This window comes from Delphinus delphis, chromosome 1 (genome assembly GCF_949987515.2).
Source record: "Delphinus delphis chromosome 1, mDelDel1.2, whole genome shotgun sequence".
NCBI classification, from domain to species: Eukaryota; Metazoa; Chordata; class Mammalia; order Artiodactyla; family Delphinidae; genus Delphinus; species Delphinus delphis.
This window is the reverse complement of record NC_082683.1, coordinates 47,888,026-47,900,980: the sequence shown is the minus strand read 5'-3', so window position 1 is coordinate 47,900,980 and position 12,955 is coordinate 47,888,026. Positions and strand designations below refer to the sequence as shown.

General features: G+C 41.6%; 1 protein-coding gene across 4 annotated transcripts in view; it reads left to right on the top strand.

The window, feature by feature from the left end:
* The window catches only part of DAB1 (DAB adaptor protein 1), a 417,088-nt gene that overhangs the window by 269,693 nt on the left and 134,440 nt on the right, over window positions 1-12,955 (top strand). For 3 of the 4 annotated variants that reach the window (XM_060005432.1, XM_060005441.1, XM_060005424.1), the window contains exons 3-4: window positions 4,102-4,241; window positions 10,590-10,688. In XM_060005432.1, coding sequence (XP_059861415.1) covers window positions 4,102-4,241; window positions 10,590-10,688 — 239 coding nt within the window. Of the gene's footprint in view, window positions 1-3,648; window positions 4,242-10,589; window positions 10,689-12,955 lie in introns of those variants that run through there. The other variant, XM_060005451.1, reaches the window with a different exon arrangement.

The window sequence follows — 12,955 nt, the reverse complement described above, 5'->3', positions numbered from 1 at the left end:
ATAGACATTTCTCCAAAGAAGATAAGCACGTGGGCAATGAGCACATGAAAAGATGCTCTGTATCATTAGTCCTGAGGAAAATGCAAACTGCAACAATGAGAAGATTTCACTAAACACCTACTAGGATGGCTAAAGTTAAAAAAAAAAAAAAGACAATAAGAGATGTAGCAAGAACAGCTGGTGGAGAAACTGGAACCCTCATACTTTGCTTGTGGGATTCTAAACTGTTGGAGCCACTTTGGAAAAACAGCTTGACAGTTCTTCAAAAAGTTAAACAGAGATACCATATGACCCAGCAATTTCTCTTCTAGGTGTAATCCTAAGAGAATTGAAGAAATATGGCTATGTAAAAACTGGTACAGAAATGTTCATTGTAGCACTATTCTTAATGGCAAAGAAATAGAAACTGTTACATGTCCATCAGCTGTTACGGTATATCCATACAATGGAATATTATTCAGAAAGAAAAAGACAAAGTACTGATACATGCTATTAAATGGAATGATCTTGAAAATGTGATGCTAAGTGAAGGAAGCCAGTCACAAAGGACCACCTATTGTATGATCCCATTTATATGAAATGTAGTTTGCCTCCAGAACAGGCAAGTCTATAGAGACAGAAAGTAGATTAGTGGTTGCCTAGGGCTGGTGGGCTCGGGGAAGATGGGGAATAACTACTAATGTGTACAGGGTTTCTTTCTGGGTTGATGAAAATGTTATGAAATTAGCTAGCAGTGATGGTTGTATAACTCTATGAATATACTAAAACCACTGAATTGTACACTTTAAAAGAGGGAATTGAATGGTATGGGAATTAAATCTCAATAAAACTGTTATCTAAAAAAATTCAGGCGATGCCCTTGGCTTTGGGCATTGGTGTCATCTTCTATAAAAATAGGGCTCATGACAGAGACTAACTCGAAGAGCAGATGTGAGGATTAAATAAGACATTGCATGTAAAACTCTTGGCACAATGACTGGTATCGTAAATGCTCGATAATAGATGATTTTCCTTAAATACATGACCTTTCTCTGTCCATCCTGAAGCAGAGGGTCAGTGGTGCTTTCAGCAAAATAGGCTGGGGATTCATGATAACTTAGGCTGCATGAAGATTGACACTCTCCCTCACACTCTCAAGTCGTATGTGCCTCTGAAGGAACAGTGTTATGGCTCTGATCTCTGTTATTTATTTCTTAACTTATATATTTGAGACCTTGCTCAAGATGTGCTCATGAAAAATTACCCTTTTAATGGTGGAGCATTTAATGAGAAACCGGATTATCTACTGCATAAGTGCCCTTCATACAAATTAGCTTGGCCCTGGGTCCTAATCTAAATTGGGCTCTCTACTTTCCTCTAAATGACCTAATATTTTCTTATTAATCTCTGCCCTCGTTCACCTGATCTAGCTCTCTTTCCTCTTATGAAGCATGCTCCTCAACAGAGCTCTGTGCCCTGACAAATGTTTCTTAAGGCTGTCTTTGTATCTGACTTATGGACATTTTTCGGACATGACCTGGAGGCTGGAAGCTGTTTCTTCCATTTTCAAGCCATCTCTCCAATGGAGTTTTAATGCTGCCAGTGTATTAAATATCAACAGATTTGGGCCAGGTGAGTTTTGGTAGAAGTTTAGATGGGGCTTCACAGGGAAGTCGAATAGATGAGAAGCAGTTAATCATCGTGGTTAAGAGAACAGGCTTGAAGACACAGAACACAAGCATCAGGCATCAGGCAGATCTGGGTTCAGGTCCCACTCAGTGAGTTTGGACAAATTACTTGGCCTCTCAAACCTTCAATATAGATCCTTGTCTATAAAACCTAAGTAATAGTACCTACCTCTAGGATTATTTCCAGGGCTAAACAAGTTGGTGCATATAATGAGCTTTGTACAGGACATGATAAATCCTACCTGGTATTGTTATTATACTTAAACTTTGGAGGAAGTTCCAAATAGTGAAAGGGATGCTATTAGCGACTGAAATAGTGTCAGGAATTGAAGAGGCAGAGATGGTATTTGCGATAGAATAAGGTAGAGTAAGATAACCGTCCCAAGAAATAGATCAAACCATAGGCCACTCCTACCAAATCTTGCATAATAATGCAGGGAGAGGTGACCTGTGGTGCTCACAGCTGGATGTCTGTACGTATAGGGTATATCAGGCAAATGTTCTTCTCTTTGCTGTTAGCCTTAGTCTCTGACATCTGCCCTCACTGATCCCGGAGACTTAATTTTTACATTGATTACACATTCAGACGAATCATCCATGTGTTATATTTGCCTTATGGAAAGTAATTCAAGAAGTTTAATATGCTAAAAGTCAGCAAGGATGCGGTAGAAAAAATACCAAATGGTATTTGGGGACGACAGTTCCAGGCCTGACTATGCAGACGTCCTTCTTTTGTGTTTTCCTGTCCTCAGCTTTGTATCTTCTATGTGCTTCTTTTACTGAGCTGATAACAGGGGCAGCAACTACCATTTATAGAAAACTTACCATGTGAATCCATGCTTTGCACATACTATCTTATTTAAGTTACTATTCATAATACCTCCTAAAGTAGATATTTAATCTTCATTCAACAGTTAAGGAAGCAGAGGCTTAGCAGATAGTTTAGTTGGCTTACAAGGGAGAGGGCCGTGGTTTGAAATGAGGACGTCTGGCTCCAAAGCTTATACCTTCTTACACATCTAGCAGAGTGCACTACTCATTTTTGTTTGCAGTCATCAAAAACTTGAGCCTCTAGGGGCATAGACTTTGTCTCATTCATCTGTTGCCAGTGAGTAATAGCATCTGGCACGGAAGCGATGCTCAGTAAGGGATGAATGAATAAATGAATGAAATGCAAGCCATGTTTCGTCAATAGGAAAGCATTATATGATGGTTAGCTATTGCTGTTGTTTTTTTTTTCTATTTTAAGTGTGTCCTCAAATAATTCTCAACCCCACATAATGGAAAGGCCTCAGTTTGTCCATCATGTGGAGAGAAGAAATGGGCTGAATTATCTCCAATGTCCTCATATCTAAGTGTCAGACTGATGAAAGAAGGCATGATAGAGGAGGTATCAGAAGTTGAAGTTAATGCTATTCCAGGAGGTGAATATCAGAAGCCTTAGGGCATTCCAGGTTTTAAGAACCACATAAGCAATGCCCCAACCTGTGACTCCTTTGATGGGAGTTTGCCGAAGTTAGAGATTTGAATTCCTATGTATTCTTTCTTTTTTTTTTTTCTAACTATATGAACGTGGACAAGCTATTTGAACTCTGTGACCTTCATCTTTGTCATCTGGGAAATGGATGTGGTTGAGTCGTTGTGAAGAGGGGGTAAAGTTTATGAAACATCTCACAAGAAAGATGTGCTCAGTTCACAGTAACTTTATTGTCTTCATTTTATGTGGATGTGTTTGAACTTCTGGTTGATGTGTCTCGGCAAAATATTATGCTAATAATGATTGAGAAAGCTGTTACGAGGTGTGGGTGCACCGTACGAAGAAGTATGGAAGCCTCTTTCTGTACACGCATGAGTTAACAGAAGAGACATTGTAAAATCATTTTTTGATAATTGCCCCCGAGTCACTGCTTGATACAAAGCAATTACTCTGGAGTCTCACTGTAAAACAGCCCATGGAATTGGGTGTAAGGAGGGTCTTGGACCCGGGCCAAAGTCATATTAAATGCTGGAAATGCCGGAGAGGCTCAGGGCTAATACTATTCTAACAAGAATGTCAGACATAAACTCCTAGTGGGTGATGATCGTTTGTTGATGACCTAGTGTGTATCAAAATCCGTATTGGCTACTTTATACGTGTCATCATGTTTATTTATCTTAATGCCCCTTTGGGATTGGTTATTTTTAACTCTTTTTTTTTTTTTTTCTCCCTGAGAAAATGGAGTCTCAGAGAGAACTGTGTAATTTGCCTGAGGATTTAAAAGGATAGAGCCAGAATCTGCATACAGGAGTCTTACCATTCTTTTGTCCGTGGTCTAATGATTTGACTTTCATAGCATGCAGGTGAACCAGAGAACCAGTCTCGGAGCTGCGGATAGTTAAATCCAATGGGCCCTGAACACCTACTTATCTGAATCCCGCATTTCTCTCTTTCTAGGTCAGGATCGCAGTGAAGCCACTTTGATAAAGAGGTTTAAAGGTGAAGGGGTCCGGTACAAGGCCAAACTGATCGGGATTGATGAGGTTTCCGCAGCTCGGGGAGACAAGTTATGCCAAGACTCCATGATGAAACTCAAGGTACTGCACAAGCATTTTAATTTAAATAGTGTGGGTTTGATATGACCGAGAGGAAGAAATGATTACAGTCATTCTGGTAAACATATTTTTTTATTCATATACTGGTATATTACTTGGTACACTGATGACTCACTGCATTTATTTATTGGGAGGACATGTCAATCATTTAGCAAATGTTTGTTGAGCATCTCCTGTGTGGAGGTATTTTGCTAGCCCCTGTTGTACAGTTTTTGAGCATATCACATGTTATTCAATTGTATCTTCACTGTGCGATGCCTGCAAAAATAAAAGTACAGAATCATCGAATTGTGCTGTCACTCAGATTTTATAAATTTTCTACTTGATTTTTGAATAAATTTTATATATTTCACCATATGATGAATATGGTAAAAGATGATATATTAATAAAAAAGCCGATTTTATTCATTCTTGAAATTTCTATCAATGTCCCCCAAATACTTTAAAGGGAAAATGTTATAAAAAGTGATATGTACCTAGATATTGACATTTGGCGGTATCACGAAGAGATTGATGATTTTAAATGCTTTAAAGAAGGCTTTTCATTGAGAAAACTAAGAAAGAAATTGAGAAGAATTTTAATATGCAAAATAAGACAATTATGTTATTAAATAGCCTTTAAAAACATACAAAATTGAACATTGTTTGTTCCCAGATTCTGGTCTCCATGCAGTCTGTGTCTCTTTTTTTAAAAAGTAATATAAAATATTAGAGAAACAGATGATTTAGCAAGAAGTTTACAAGCTATCTTATGCATTTAAGACCTATAATTTAATTATTTTCCTGATTATAGAATTCAAAAAATGCTCATTGTAAAAATTTTGAAAGTACAGAAAAGTATGAGGGAAAATTAAACTTATCCACAATCCCACCACAAAAAGAAAAATCAGTATCAGCATTTTTGTGTGTAACTAACACTCTCTCTTTGTATTTTTATATACATTTGTGTATATGAATCATACACATATGTGTAGTGTAATTGGAATTACTATTTATAGTTTCATATCTTGTTTTCTTTCTCCCTAATAATATATCATGAGCATTTTTTCTTATCTTCTAATAGTCCCTGAGGATACAACTTGGTCAATGTAATTTTTTTTAATGTAAGAAAAAGGGAAGAAAAGAAAAGGAAAGAAAAAAGAAAAGAAGGCTGGCCAAATGCCTACTAATATTAAATGAGACAATATCTATAAAACACCCTCTACATTGTCTTTTCTTTGATAGATGCTTAATAAAGCACAGGTATTAATTTTTTTTTATACTGTACACATTTTCTCAACAGTTTAACATGTATATTAGATGCTAAGACTCCCTGTAGTATGGCTGTAGGAATCATTCTTTTTAAAAACTCTTAATTTTCTAAACTGTGTATCATTACTTTCTTTTTTTTTTTTAGCTGTTACACAGCAAACTTTATTTTAATAGTTATGAATCTACTACAAGGCATACTAGAAAAAGGTATAGAAGACATTAAAATCATGAGTTCACAGATTGTCTCCTTGGAAGAGGTTAATGTATCCTTTTATAAAAAATAATTAAGCGGGACTTCCCTGGTGGTGCAGTGGATAAGACTCCACGCTCCCAATGCAGGGGGCCCGGGTTTGATCCCCGGTCAGGGAACTAGATCCCACGTGCATGCCGCAACTAAGAGTTTGCATGCCGCAACTAAGACCCGATGCAACCAAATAAATAAATATTATAATAATAATTAAGCAATGTTATAAGATTTTAGGACAGTCCAGGAGTGAGCCCCCTTCTTCTGCCAAGTTCAAGTCTGAGTGATAAATACACAAAGGAGTCCAACAGGAAGAATTCTAAATTCCAGCTTCATGACTGATAAATGCTGGTCTGGAGGATGTGACGTAGATACACAGCCACAGGGCATCCTTGAAAGAGACAGGCCATTCCACTTGGTTTGTGGGGTAGTTGGATAACTTCAGCGTTCCATGTTCACCCACCGTGACCCCTGCTCTGCCCCAGAGCGGGACTGTGATTCATGCATGAGATCAGACCAGAACACAACCTCTCTACCAGCGAGTAGATTGCAGAGAGAGAACCCAGAAAGACTGAGCCAAGGAGACCCTAGTCAAGAATGGGGATAAAGGCCTGCATCTTGATTCTTGCTGAAGTTGCTCCTTACTGAGTATGAGGCCAGGCAAATGGAGATTTGCTTTCGACAAATATTAATTGAAAGACATCAAGAAACTCTCCGGTGGCCTGGTTCTCACCCAGAGCCACAAGTCTGCTGAGAACAAGAAAGAGGCTGGTGCGTCTTCCCCCAGCATCCTGGTAGATAGCGTTCACCAGGCATGGGTCACAGAGCACCTCACTGACAGCTGCTTTCATAGAAGCGTGGAGGTCTCAGCGTATGTGAGACAGGAGTTGGCCTGTGTGCCCTGAAGTTCTCCCTCAGGATTAACACTGGGCCAGGCTAGCTGTACCAGGCCTGGCCAGGATTGCCGACCTTGGCGTGTGTGTGTGGTGGTGGTGGGGGTGTTACCTGCAGTGAAGTACCCCATCTGTCACCCCTTATAACTGTGAGGTCCCCAAAGCCCTGGAGAGTTGGTCCAACCATAACACGCTCCTGTCAAATGCTTTGAACTTGTTGACGGTTCTTGGTTCCCAGACAATTGTCTTTCGTTATTTGCAAGTTGCAGAGCAGAATGTTGACATTTCTGCTCCCCGTAGTGTTTCTTTAAGAAACACAGAAACATAAACGATCGATTCTCCATTTGGCCACTTGCCCAGGAAGGAAAGACAAAGAAGTACAAAACGCCTGTTAGCCTTGCAAAAGGCCCACTTGTTCATGTCAGGCCATAGGAGAAAAAAATTTTTTTAATCTGTTTTTCTTTGCTAGGCTTTCTGAAGCTGGTGCCTCTTCCTGTTTTAGAGAGTTTTCTCTTGGATTATAGAGATTTAAGAGGGGATTCATAATGTGAGTATGAGTGAGCCATTGCCTGTCCACCAGCGAAGCCTCATTGTCATTGTATTTTAATTTAGTCAACAACGCACTTTTACATATATTATCTCTTTCGCTCTTATGAGGTAGCTATTAGCTTCCCTGTTTTGTCAATAAAAAATCTGAGGCTCACGGAAGTTATAGGATTTGCCCCAGAACCTTCATTTCATCTGGGATAAGCCCAGAATTCAAGCCTGTATCTGCAGATGTCCAGAGTTTGATAAGATATAGTTGAGTGCTTTGTTCTATTCTGTTTTGTATCTGCGTTGAATCTATCCTGGTTCCCCAACTAGAGTTTAAGCTCCTACCAGTAAGCTACATAGCCCCACATCATTGACTTCCAAAGCAGTCAACTTTCAGAGGTATCGGGCAAAATGGTGGTGGTTGAAGCTATGGGAGAGATGGGCTGATTACAGAGCCCTAAGTAAATCTGTTAGTCAGGGTCCTGTAAGAAACACCCAGCCCGACTAGGTCAGATGAGGATACTTTAAGGCAGGAGCGACATACAAAGGTTAGGCAAGGTTAAGGTAGCAAACAAGAGCTGGTGAGGCACTGGAAACTAAAAACAGTGGGAAGCTGTCACCATCCTAGAATGAGATCTATTTACTGGAACCCAGGGAGGGCGAGATTGCGGACAAAGTCCCTTCCCTTGCCAAGTGAGATTGTAGAACAAGGATGGGAAGGAGGCTGGATGAAATACCCTGACCTCTCTCCTTCCACCCTCTGGTCTCCCGTCTGTGCCTTCCTGGGTGGCATCCAGAGGGCAGGAAGCTCAGAGGACCTGGCAATGCAGACCACAGGGGCCAGTCTCTGGGCACACAGCAGGGCAGAGGAGGATATCTGTATTCTCCTTCTTACCTCGGAAAAGTGAAACCTAGGATGAGTTTTCCCCCAAAGATCTACAACTGATAACCAGTAGGGCTGAGATTGGAGACCAGGTTTAGTTCATGGAGCTTCCTGGAATAGCATTCTAGGTTTTCAGCTATTCGGGTTGCACACCTGCTTGACGTGTTCCCTGGAGATCACAGTCATCCCACTGTGTGCATACACCCTGCTGGGTGAGGTTCCTCAGAGTCCTTTCCTGTGCATCGTCTTATTGGATTCTCACGGCAACCCCTGAGCTGGACAGGGCAGGCTATCAACCCTGGCTGGCGTGCCTGACCCCTTCCCTGTGTATAAAATCCTCCAGCAAGATGCTGCCTCTGTGTGACTCCCTTAGGGACACCTGCATCAGTCACTCCATACAGTGCCCAGCACATGGCATTGCTTCGTAGAATCAGTATTAGTATTAGAGGTGATGGTCACAGTCATTTGCTGAGCTCTCCTTGCACGCTGCACCCCATGCTAGGTGCGGTATGTGCACGCTTCGCTCTTAGGAAATAAGAAGTATTCTCATTTTAGAGTTCTCCTTCACTACTGAGTTTGGAAGCTGGTGGTCCCACCTTTTTTTCATCCATGCCTCCCCAAAGAGCCCTTCCAGAGGGTTATAATAGAAGCAGCCCTAACACTGGGATCCGAAAGGTCACTGTTTGAATTCCCTCTATATGTCTTCTTAGTTCCTTGAGGTTTGGGGTGTTCACTTGGCCCCCCGATCTTACGTTTGGTCATTTGTAAAATAAGGGAGATAATTTTTCCTTCCCAGGAATGTGGGATGGGCTGAATTATATGACGTGTAAGAGAACTCCTACCATTTGGTAGGTACCCAAGAAAACATCTGACTCCTTCATTTCCAGGGGGCCAGCAGTGACTTTGTAGGTCAGGTGGCTAATATTAGGCACAGAAACCCCAAAAGACACCTACCTCCATATCTTCCGATTCCCCAGCCAGCCCTGTCCCTTGGCCCTTTGTCAGTGCTACATAACAGCACTGAATCCTCTGTGGGGAGGTGAGCCCCTGCAGTGTGCTGTCTGGTGGCAGGCTTGCTTCGACTTCACGCAGGTTTTCAGGGCTTAACTCAGGGTCCTGTCTCTCAACATGCCTGAGGAAACTGGAGTTTTATTTCCCCAAGGATCACACCATGTGGATCATCCTTCTCTCTTGCATTTGTCCTGGGAAGCTGTACATCAGCAGCCCCAAGCAGAAGTGCTCCTGAAACATGCACGCTGGCTCCTCCCATCCCTCTTTATCTGCAGCCACCTTCTGCCAGGGAGTTCTTTGATAGCCACCTGGTCAGCATCACTGTGTGCTGGGAATTAGCACAATTTGATGTTGTGGTAATTCTAAGAGCTAGGGGTTGTTAGGACCATCTTGGAGATGGGGACATTAAAGCTACTCTTCTTGGGGCTTCCCTAGTGGCGCAGTGGTTGAGAGTCCGCCTGCCGATGCCCGGGACACGGGTTCGTGCCCTGGTCCGGGAAGATCCCACATGCCGCGGAGCGGCTGGGCCCGTGAGCCATGGCCGCTGAGCCTGCGCATCCGGAGCCTGTGCTCCGCAACGGGAGAGGCCACAGCGGTGAGAGGCCCACGTACCGCAAAAAAAAAAAAAAAGCAAGTGTCTTTACTCTTAACTTGCATAATATCAACTTTGGCGAGGACTCTTGATAGCACATTCATGTAACAATAATTTCCTGAGTGAATCCTGACCTTCAGGGACAGTCCAGGGACTGTCCTGGGTACGAGGAAGAGAGCAGTGAGCAGAGTAACGTACCTACCTTTTGTGACACCTACCTTCTAATTGACTCATACACATATCTTCAGTTTACAAAAAATTTGGGGAAACAGATTTTTGAGAAGTGGAATGCACTTGGTAGGCACTTTCCTTGAAAGCACAGGAATGATTGGAAAAATGGTAGAAGAACATACAAAACGTGTGGGTAAAAACTGCAAGCCTTAGACATATGACCATAACATTTTTCCAAACAAAATTGAGACATGCAGTCTGGCAATATATTTTCTTTTCTTTGTGATCTCTAAAATTAATTCATATGAAAACTTTTCCCAGAAGTATAAAATTAAAATCACATTTAGGAATGTATTCCACGACTCATCTTTATTTAAAAGGTTAAAACCATATCTAATACAAAACCCAGCAAAGATTTTAACAAGAGGACCATATTCTACTTATCCTGGGGTCTCGAATTCTGAACTGAGCATCTAGGCACAAAGTAGACACTCTATAAATCTTGGTTTGTCCAATGAATACATGTTCAAATATCTGTTTCTACAGTTTTCGAGCAGTGAGGACAAGTATTACCCTAAAACATCAAGAACATGCAAGCCCGTCGGGGAAGGCAGCATGGAAGCGGGGAGGGAATGGAGTGTGCATGATTGGTGGCTTCGGTTCATGATATCTGACATGCCTTTGCTTTGGGACCGGAGGGAATTTTCAAATGAAAACACTAAAGTAAAAAGCACATCCTTCCTTTCAACAGGGCGTTGTTGCTGGCGCTCGTTCCAAAGGAGAACACAAACAGAAAATCTTTTTAACCATCTCCTTTGGAGGAATCAAAATCTTTGATGAGAAGACAGGGGTAAGTAAAAGAATAACATGGCATGGTGAAGTTGAACCCACTGACAGATGTGCCCTTGAAAGCCTCTACTCTCTGGGCAGGGATATCAAACGAGCATAAAAACAGATAAAGCAGCTGACAAACTTGATCAACTGCGATTGTCCGTCAGAGGGAGGCTCTTTCCTGACTTGGCCACAGTGTGACTGCACCAACACAGTGTGACTGTGTTTCTTGCAGTGTAATTGGGATAAAAGTGTCACACAGTCCTGGTAATGCAATAGGGAGATTGATGTGCTTTGAAGAGCGGTGGCTAATGTGACAGTTTAAGTGAAATTTCTTTGTGTGCCGGCAGCTTTAATGACATGCATCCTAGAGGGAGACGCACGGGGGTCAGTTGACTTGGTCAAAGCGTCCAGACTCTCTTGAGTTGAACCCGTGGCACCTCGCAATTGCTGTCGTCAAAAAGAATAAATGGAGTTTTCAATCTTGAAAAATCTCTATCACTGCATGATCGGGAAATGTAAGGACTGATCTGTTTGTTAAACCCACTGAAGTAGGGGTTTGTATTTTCACCAACCTCCGGGCAGCAGTTAGCTCCCAGCTTTATCCCCAGGACTTGCCTTGCATTGTTGGCCTTGTTCATTGATGGTAACGGAAAAACAGAAAAGCGTTCTGTTCTTTGATCTGTTTTGTCCAGAGAGCAAGAGTCAAGTGGACATGTTTTCCTTTTATTCATTCAATGCTTTATATAGCTTCTAACACACCTCCGCCTATGCCACCTCCTTTGAACTTCACGGGTAATTTGTCAAGCGCTGTATAAACAATACTCAACCAGCCAAGTTACCTAACCTTGTCATTTTGCATTATAACTTTCTCGCCTTTGTTTTGACTCATATTAGGATAGCAGTGGGTAGTAGGATGATAATTTAACAGTAAAGAATGGATTTTCTTGAAGAAAAGTTATTCCTGAATAATAATAGCACAGACATTTGTACACCCATGTTCATAGAAGCATTATTCACAATGGCCAAAAGGTAGAAGCAACCCAACTGTCCATCTATGGATGAATGGATAGACAAAATATGGTGTGTGTGTGTGTGTGTGTGTGTGTGTGTGTGTGTGTGTAATGGAATATTAGTAAGCAGTAAAAAGGAAGTTCTGACCTATGCTACAACATGGAAGACGTTATGCAAAGTAAAAAAAGCCAGTCACACGTAGACAAATTCAGTAGGATTCCACTTAATGAGGTATCTAGAGGAGTCAAATTCACAGAGACAGAAAGTAGAATGGTGGTTGACTGGGCCTGGGGGGAGGGGTGATAAAGAGTTAGTGTTTAATGAGGACAGAGTTAAAAGTCTGGGGAGAGGGAAACAGTGCTGTTGATGGATGGCTGTGATGGCTGGTCAACAATATGAGTGTACTTTATGCCACTAAAAATGGTTATAATGGTAAATTTTATGTTATGTATGTATTACCACAATAAGAAAATCTAGTAGTAATAATTGCCATTTTTTGAATACATACTAGGTACATATTAGTCACTTTGCATACATTATTCAGTTTTGTCCTCACAAGGGTCCTATGAGAGAGTAATAACAACAGGTACTGCGTCAAGCACATAGTATGTTCCAGTCATTGTTGTGCGCCCTTTAGAAGTACCAATCCATTTAATCCTTACAACAACCCTGTGAGTAGATAGTGTCGTCATCTCCATTTTATAGCTGAAGATATTAAGGAGAGAAAAGTAACTTGCTGGAAGTAGGTGGTGGTGGAGACAGGATTACAGCCTAGGTTGTCTGGCTTATGAGTCCAACCACAATGTCTTCTCTCTCAGGGTAAGTGACTTTCTCATGTTCATCCAGCATGTAGGAGGCAGAGCTGGCATTTAGCCTCCAGTTGACCTGAATCAAAAATCAAAGCAATTGACCTCTATGTTATAGGAAAGGGGGACCTACCTGGGGATGCCGTGGTAAAGGGAGTTTAAGATGTGGGCACAAGCATCGGTAGTCAAGGAGCTTGAAGGCAGCAAGATTAAGAGCCTAATGTAAGCCTCTTCTGCTTTAATCAAATTATGGTTTCTAAAATTAGGGAAGATTGTCCTTTTCCTGGGCAGACTATCGTTTGGAGACCTATGCTCAGTTCTGAACCTCACATTTTAGAAAAGATATAATCGAATCAAAGTATATCCTGATGAGGGGACCAGGGCAGTTGGGGGACTGAATACTATGCTGGGCCAACACTTCTGAACACAGATGTGGCCACGTGGGATGCTGGGTAACACACAGGAG